Below are 8,773 nucleotides of genomic sequence, written 5' to 3'. Positions count from 1 at the left end.
AATTCATGTTGACTGCTTTTGACTATTTCAGTGTAAAGGTGCTACAGAACTGCAAATTATTATTACAGCATTAGCTGGTACAATGAGGCATTAGGAAGAACTGCTTCAATGCCTGGGGGAAATCAGGAATAAGAACGAGTTACAGAAACTGATACAGTCATACATGCTGTATTTTAAAACATATTTGAAAGAAAACTATTACCATAATAAAACTAAATCCATTTTCGTTCTGCATATTCTCTGTAGACAAAAGAAAAGGTCAAGTATTTTTTTTCAACAATTAAAAGATGTAAAGGATCCAGACTTAAAACATCAATTTAATTTTGAGCCTAGATGATCTGGTCACTTGGAAAAAAATTAGATTAGAATTCAGGGAAGAAATTCAGGTAATAAATGACTTCTCACATTTTGTTTTAAACTGAGCAAATGCCTCCAACGCACAGCTGAGCAAACGTGCCCCTGTAACTGCTCTTCTGCCCCCCCGTGTAAAGTCTGTCCTGAGAAACAGGAACACAACACCCTCTGATTTTGTGGCTGCTCGGTAAAGATGAAGTGCAAACACCACGTCAGAGAGCCCGTGTCTGGTACTCGAGTGAGGGACTCCTCCCGCGCATTCACATGTGTTGTACGACGATCCCAAAGGCAAATACAATGAGAGATGGAACACGGCGTGACGGGAGGTTTGTCACGACCACGCCGAGGTGGGAGCTGCCGTCGCTCCTCTGGACGCAGAGAGAGGCCCGGAGGGGAAGCACAGCCGGCCCCAGAACCAGGAGAGCAGCTGCAGCCGCAGGGAAAGACACGGGTTCCCGTTCAGAGTCCTCAGGGCTCCCCAGGCAGAGGGAGGCAGTGGGAGCCAAGGAGAGGGCACCCGCTCCCGCTCCCGCGCCACAGCCCGCCCGGCACCCCGGCCACCTCTCATTTCCACGCCACTCCTGCGAAGGCCGACGTGCGGAGTTCGAGTGGAAGAGCTGGAGAACACAAGACGTTCCGTCCAACCACAGGACGGATGTCAGCAGCAAAACCACCACGGAACTCAGCTGCTCGGGCTCGGGTCTCTTTATTCATCTTGCAGGCTCACCGTTGTAGGGGCAAAAAAAGGGAGGCTCACGGAAAATATTGATCTTTGATTGATTTCTATAGCACGCAGCTGGCAATGCTGCATCGCTACAGCACAGTCACAGGGAGAAGTCTATTAATGAGATCCAACTACTAAATTATTGACTAGTTAAGTACGGCAAATTTGGTCTAATTGTTTTCATGATGGGAGTTTAATTAAAGTGTCTTTAGAATAAAAAGTGTAGCGATATTCTTTCCCAGATAGTGTCAGGCAGAGTTTCCAAAGCCTGCACGGCTTTCAAAACTAAATTAAAATGCAAGGCTCTTCCAAAGAGGGAGCTTTTGTACTGGAGATCTTTTTAACTCCCACCTCCAGCCGAGGAGTGCTGCTCCTCCATCACTTGCATCCCCCCGCGCTGGGGAGACTTCTCCTCGCCCCGCGCCCACTGCGCTGCCAGGGACTGCGGCTCCCTGGGGCTGCAGGAACGTGATGAAGGGCATCTGCTGGCCATTGAGGGGTACCAAATGAAAAATGGTCCTGGCGGGGAGGGGGACAGCAGTCAAACCAAAGCACAGAGGGACAGCGGGTGACACCAGAGACAAAATTCAAGCCACACAGAGGTTCTCCACTGTGGAAAGACAGGTACAACCTGCCCAGACACACGAAAACCTCAACACACACCCAGGCAGTTACAGGGGAGTTTTGCCACTGACCTTCCCCTTCAGCCCAGCGTGTGCACAGACAGCTCGGCCCAGAGCCCTCCCTCCACAGGGACGCTGCCCGGCTCCTCCGGCTCATCCCGAACGTACGCCAGGCACACTGCTGGGTAAGCTCAAGCCAATTACTCTAGAAATTATGCCTAACCCAAACACGTAGGCGTGCAAGTGGAGGGGAGCAGCCGACCAGATTCAGGCTGGTTTGATACCCCAGCAGTGAAGGCTGCGAGCCCCAGAGCCCTCCAGAGCCTCAGCCAGGGCAGCAATTAAATCATGGAAACCAAACAAACGGTGTCACAAAGGAGCTCAGGCAAGAGGATAACACAGGTGCCTTCTGGCCTCTGAATATACAGATATGCCTCATCATGCCTTTTTCAGTGGTTCATAATTTATTTATGGCAATGTTTGCTTGCTACTCGATCTTTTCAGACACTCGTATGCTCTGCTTGGAAGCACCCACAGCAATTCACTCTGCAAGAATATGCAGCAGTTGGCATCACTGCGCTCACAATTATTTAGGACAAAATAACCCCCTGAGATTAAGAGGAAGAACTACACTGTAGATATATGGACTCTTTAGAACTAAGCAAGCACCGCTTCAATTGCCCTAGTTCCACTGAGGACATCAGGAAGGTCACAGTCTCCCTTCCCCTGTTTGTGGTTCTCTGGCTGAAACTAACACAGGCTGGAGCTGCCAATCTCAAACTGGGTAAACGAACCCATGTCCTAGGGATGAAGCTCCGCCAAACGCTTAAGCCACCGGTCCCTGTGCTCTGATTTTCTACAGCATATTGGTCTACACAGCAGCTGGGCTGAAATCAGCACAGACTGTTACAACTTCGTCTGACAGGAGCAGAAATATCCCGGATTCCCACCAGCATCATCCCACCAAGCATGCCTGGGACCGGGCTGCAGCATCCTCTCATTCACCACCATCCTTAACAACGGCACATTAAAGCTCATGAAACAAAGAGCACACTACAACGCGTGCACGTGCCTGACCAAGGTGCAGAATTTCCTCATTTTCATGCTGTTACTGCCTTGAAGTGTTTCAGGAGGTTGCTACCGAAATCTGCCCAGCAGTGCTTAGTAGGGGAGAAAGACAAGGTTCTGTCTGTGCTCAGCTACCATCACTCTCGTAACATCATTCTCTCTCGAGTGGCACAGCGCACAACCTTCCTGCTAAGCATGTCAGTCTCCTCATTGCATTTTCTCACTCCTCTCCAGTGCAATAGCATGCTGCCAGTGTTATGCCCTTTGCACAACTCCTGCAACGTCCCGGCACAGAGGCTTTCAAAAATGCCTAAGCCACAAGAAATTTCATTTTGTCTGATGTTGGTGGGTTTTTCATTAAACATCCTTAGAGCTTTCCAAAGTCACCCAGACCTTACCGGACAACGCTGCCACACTTCCCAGGGAACACTGCGAGGCAAAAGTAACAACTAATTGCAAGAGACACCAGAACAAGGTAAGAACTAATGGGCTTGACAGCAGCTGGAAATAAACTGGTTTTTTAGAGACAGTCACATGGATCACATATCTGCTCATTTCAGTGTTACAGAAATTAGCAATTCCGCTCTGATCCTGCTGTAAACGTGCATAAAGACATCTCCAGGCTCCACTCAGCACAAGCACAAGTGTGTGTTCTCCCAGGCAAAGCCCCACGGCAGCTCACATCTCTGGGGCACAGCGGGCCAAACACCAGAGACAGAAAATTCTGTGGGAACAAGCATGCTCTATGCCAACGGCTGGCAAGCAGGAGGGAGATGATAATTTTTAAACGGCTGTCCAAGCATCTGTTGGTAGACATGAGAGCAAACCAAACGCTCTGGCTACACCCGCTGTGCAGGAACAGTGGGGTGGCCTTCTGTGACTGCAGGGCAGCACACAGAAAATTAAATTTCCAGCAATTATTTGTGCTCTGGCCAGAGAACCTAACCTGACCTCTGAACAAGCCAGAGGAAATCTACAGGACATCTATAGCTGCTGCTTCAAATGCATTCAAGGCATAACAAAGAAATTATTATTCAGACCCCTCTCATCCCAAGCATTCAATAGGCAACAGAAAAGCTGTTTTTCGGTGCCGCAGGCCTGCAGCAGCAGCCCCAAGACAGCACAGCGGCACTGCTACGCCCAGGAGCCAGCACCCACCAGCGTGGGTTCTCCAAGCTCTCTCTGAAGACAGACTCCGCACTCAGAGACACGTACTGTGTCCATGTAAGACAATGAGTTTTCACAGCCAAACTTCTTTTCTGCGAATTAAGTCAAGATTCCTCTTCCAAGTAGATGCTGGGCACTTTTAAGACGCTGACCTGGGAAATAGAAGATTTGCAGCATTAAAAACAAAATTTAAAAAAAGTAGAATCACTTCTCAGTGTTTTTCAAGTATTACCAGCCTCAGAGGATAAGACTGGGGATTCAAGAGGAGGGCACGTGAGCTATGGCCAGCCCAAAGGAGAACACTCAACAGCTCAGCAGCTGCTAAAGGCCATGCAAATACTCCAAGATTCAGGGAAGTTTCTCAGTCCCCAGCTGGACTTCCAAGACCACTGCTGACCAACTTGCCTGCATCACTTCTTGCTTTCTTTCTTGCTCTGTTGGCTAATTCATGACAGCAAAGGATAATAAAAGCCACTTGCAAAGTCAGATGCAAACCAGGACACCGTCAACCTGCCTGTCAGCCTGACGACCTTGATTTAGCAAGTGTGGGCCAAGGAGGGATGAAAATCTCACCATCAGTTCATGCCTGTCCAGGGCAATATGTTCTCCTTGGCAGGTGAGGCTTGGAAGAGACACATGTTTAGAGGCAAAAATGCAGTTGCCAGTATCAGGAAAAGATTACCTGTGTATTTTTAAGCATGCAGGCTGTGATGCAGTACAAATATTTAATCATGCATCGATGTAAATGTACTTTTCTGTACACAGGCTATCTGCTGTGAGACGCTTTGAAAAAAACCAAATAATACATTAAGGCTAATTCTCCTCCCATAACAAACGGTCGAGAAAGGACTGTCACTAAAAGAGATACAGGAGACAGACACTAAGGCAAGGCACAACCCAGGCTCTTTTGTTTTTTACAGTCTTTAAGGAGTCACGTTTCATCTTTTTGTAGGGACTCTACAACGCCATATTTAACTTGCGACACGCTTCAGGCACATTAATTATTACTTTAATTCCCTCTGAATTCACTTACAGACTGGTTTAGTGAGAGATTACAACCCAATGTGTTCCGGAGCCATAGATCAGACATCCAAAACACTCAAGCTCTGCTCAGAAACCAGTATCCAGCACCTATCACACGCTGCCGCCTTCTTCCCGAGATCCGGAAGGCTGGGCTTTTATAAAAATACCACCTATTGCACAAAAAAACATAAGCATTGACAGCGATACGATTATTATATTGGGGTGAAGGGGATGGTTATACTTTCTTTGTGGGTCAGGCAGCACCTTAGAACAGGTTTCCTCTTCCCAGGTACAAAAGTTAGAGGCCCATAACTGCCTATAAAACAACCCCCGCCACCAGTTAGGTCTTAGCATGCTCAAAGCTACAATTTTGCCCATCTAAGGTAAATATTAAATCAGTTTCTACACAATTTTTTTCTCTTAACTTTGAAAGAAAAGTATCTTTTCCAATTAAAAAAAAATCATTAGGAAATGTGATCCTTTTAAACAAGATAAACCACAGTGAAGCATTAAGGTTTCACAACTACAGTAAATTTGTCTAGGTTGCCTTTCTTAAAATTTCAGGAAGTTACATTCTAGCAAGCTGCAACTCTCCTCTGGTAAATAACCCCTGTAGACAAATCTGGCGATAAAAGAAAATTAGAAGAGTTACAGCAGAAAATATTACTTTTTCTTTTTTTTTATTTAATAAAAGCAAAGTAGTTGGAGGCCTTCACAGCACAGCAATCGTCTGGCGGGACCCTGGGAGATCCCTGCCCCCAGCGGCACCACGGGACGATGACTGGGGCCAGAGAAGAGTTTGGGCAACCGAGCTACCAGACCACCATACAGGCTTATGCTTTAGTTTGTTTCCACCCTCACCCAATTTATATTCTCAGGCTCGTTCTCTGGGCAAACACGCCGTGTACAAGATTTACAGAACAGTCCTGTCTCATCACACATTTATTTTTGTATCGAGTGGACCCAGTGACAAGGACAAAACTATCTATTAGGAAACAAATTACAGTTATTTAGTATCTCCAAAAAATGGCTGGCTTTTAGAATCGCTTTGCCTTTTAATATTTAATGACCCAGATCAGGAACAGAACGCTACCGAAGGAGAAGCCAATTGGCAGGCGGCCCAGGTTCAAGACTTCTCTGGGATAAAAGCGTACCTTCTCGAACAGTTGTGTTGGTGGGATCTGTGAAATGAAAACTTCATGGGGATTGGCTTTCAGAACTCCAACAAACACAGCACATTAATAATGCGAAGCATCTCCACGCAACACTGAGCAGAAAAACATTCTCCCGAAAGAATGGTTTACTGCGTTTGAAGCAAACGGCAACGGCAGCACCGATGCTCAGCTCTCCTGAATCTCAGGGCAACCCCACCAACAGCTGGCTTAGAAAGAGAGCACGACCACCACTAAACCTGGCCCACAAGACACAACACATCTCTAAATGCGTGATAAGAGAATTTAGGGGCTAAAAGCATTTGGGAATAAAAATTTTAAGTCTCTAAGTTCTTATTTCATCCAAATGAATATTTGATCACAGTTTCTGCATCAAGAGGAAGGGTGATTATTTCCACACAAGGTCCTATGGGACTTGTCTCCCACGGGGTGGCATAACTGCCTAACACCTCCTCTGCGCAGGCATCTGCTGCTCGGGGGCTGGAGCACGTCCCATGGGAGGACAGGTGGAGAGAGGTGGGGCTGTTCAGCCTGGAGGAGAGAAGGCTCCCCAAAGGGAGACCTCAGAGCGGCCTCCCCGGGCCTGAAGGGGCTGCAGGAGAGCTGGGCAGGGGCTGTGTGTCAGGGACACAGCTGATGCCTCAGCTCTGGAAGTGTCCGAGGCCGGGCTGGACGGGGCTTGGAGCACCCTGGGCTGGTGTGAGGTGTCCCTGCCCAGGGCAGGGGGCTGGAACTGGATGGTCTTTAACGTCCCTTCCCACCCAAACCATTCCATGTTACTAGGTGCCTAACTGCAAACATCGCCTGCAAGCTCAGCAACCCGAAAACAAAAACCCACGTGGTACCAGCAGACCTGATCAGACAACTGTGCTCTGACCCGAGTAGACTTACTTTCCTGTCAGTATGACTGGGAAATGGTAACGCCTGATTTTCAGCATTTCATGAATTCTGACCGATTGAGAGACTTGAGGATTTGTGATCGCTTTCTGCCTGTCGGGATCCTGCAAGACCACCGTGCAATTCCCCCATTACTGGAAGGACCGCCTCCTGTGGGAAGGAAAACAGCAAGCGATCCCTGCGAAGGCAGGGACCATGAAAGCCAGGCAGCGCGATGCCTGCGGAGCGCCCGGGGCTCGATCCACACATCTCACTCTGCCTCCTTCCAGGGGCCTTACGTCTGATCTGAGAGCACTGCAGATGGAAACCATCACAGAAACGCCAAGGAACCACACAACAAAAGAATATACTACAGAGAAACCTGGCATAATGTGTCCAACAGCCTCGGGATAAGCGGAAAGTTCAAATACTAAATGCAGGCAAAACACACACTTTGGGGGAGGGGGTCTTGCTTATACAGTCTCCACCACACAGGAATCCCAGGTGTGTCCGCAGTGCCCAGCTTCCATTGAAATACAACTATTACATAATTAATTTTAAAGGTTATGGATAATTTTAAGTAGCTCTGTAAGAAAAGCCAGGCAACTTACCTGTTTTCTCTCCCGCTGTTTCTACAGCCGTGACATGTTTCTCCACGTGACTGCGATACTGTGACAAAACCACATAAGGCAGAGACTACCATTTCTTACCTGAGTAAAAGAAAATTGCTAGCTGCCACTTGTCAAGTCAGGAGCAGTTTCACAGCTTCTCTGTGGTATGAGCTGCCTCATATTAACAACCTGCATTCCCCATTCAAGTCAGTGGAAAATAAAAATTTAGTAAGATTAGAAAACAAACAGAAAACCCACAACACCACTATCAGAAAAATCACCTGAAGGGGAGATGCTAGCTTTTGCTGTATCGTACAGACGCTGGAAGAAAGAGATCCTGGCTCCAGGATCCCTACTGAAAAGGAACGGTATCTAAATTGTACAGGTTGCCTTTAGGGCAACACCCTACATAAGAAATGTACGCGCAAGAACTGGACTTCTAGGGATGAAATCACTATTTCGGAACTTAGAAAACTACTCTGGCTAGAAATGAGACACAGAAGGCTACGAGGACCCTACTCTCCACAGCAAAAAGCAATCAACGTTCAGCTGAATAACAAACTCTACGTTGTAAAGCAGAAGGTCATTTCTTGAAATCAACTAATACTCAAAACTTACTGTAACCTCCATGTTAATACAAATGCCAGACCGAAGTAATTCTGTTTACGAGACTGACATTAAACAAACTAAGAAGCTTTAAGAAAGGTGGGGAAATTGCATGTTAAGGCTAACTGAGTTTAGGCAATGCAATTATGATGTGCAGTAATAGGTGCTCCAGGGTTCTGACATAAAAGAAAACTTGGGTTCTAAGCCAAAAAGGTCAACGACTCCAGAACAGGCTGTTCTGTAATCCAGCTCTACTATTTTTTCTTATCACAAAATAAAAGTTGATTTTAAAACTGCAAGGTTTTCAAGTCTATTCTATAGAGAAATTGGAGGCTTCTCCACGACGTGCTGCTTTGAAATGGCAGTCGTGGATAATTACATTATCGATGTAACTTACACTCTGTAAAGCCCAACCGTGTGAAACTAAGAGCCATTTACATAAATCTTGCACTAAATAGCAGGTTCTATTACCCCAGTATTTAAACAGAAATAGACTCAATTTCCTACACAGCACAGTGAAAGAAGTAACATTGCAAGTCTTGGAGCAGA

The 8,773-nt window shown here is 46.8% G+C and overlaps 1 protein-coding gene across 1 annotated transcript; it reads right to left on the bottom strand.

The window, feature by feature from the left end:
* Positions 1–405: 405 nt before the first annotated feature.
* PRELID2 (PRELI domain containing 2) lies at positions 406–7,676 on the bottom strand (the record flags this gene model as incomplete). The annotated part of the gene is given in 5 exon segments (XM_009867817.1): positions 406–497; positions 3,928–4,088; positions 5,507–5,527; positions 5,529–5,581; positions 7,619–7,676. Coding segments are annotated over 5 exon segments (385 nt in total), but the record flags the coding sequence as incomplete, so codon positions are not given.
* Between the last annotated feature and the right edge of the window lie 1,097 nt (positions 7,677–8,773).

The sequence above is a fragment of the Apaloderma vittatum genome, unplaced genomic scaffold (assembly GCF_000703405.1).
Source record: "Apaloderma vittatum isolate BGI_N311 unplaced genomic scaffold, ASM70340v1 scaffold3964, whole genome shotgun sequence".
Classification (NCBI taxonomy): Eukaryota; Metazoa; Chordata; class Aves; order Trogoniformes; family Trogonidae; genus Apaloderma; species Apaloderma vittatum.
The sequence above is the reverse complement of the archived record's forward strand: the minus strand, read 5'-3'. Positions and strand labels throughout refer to the sequence as shown.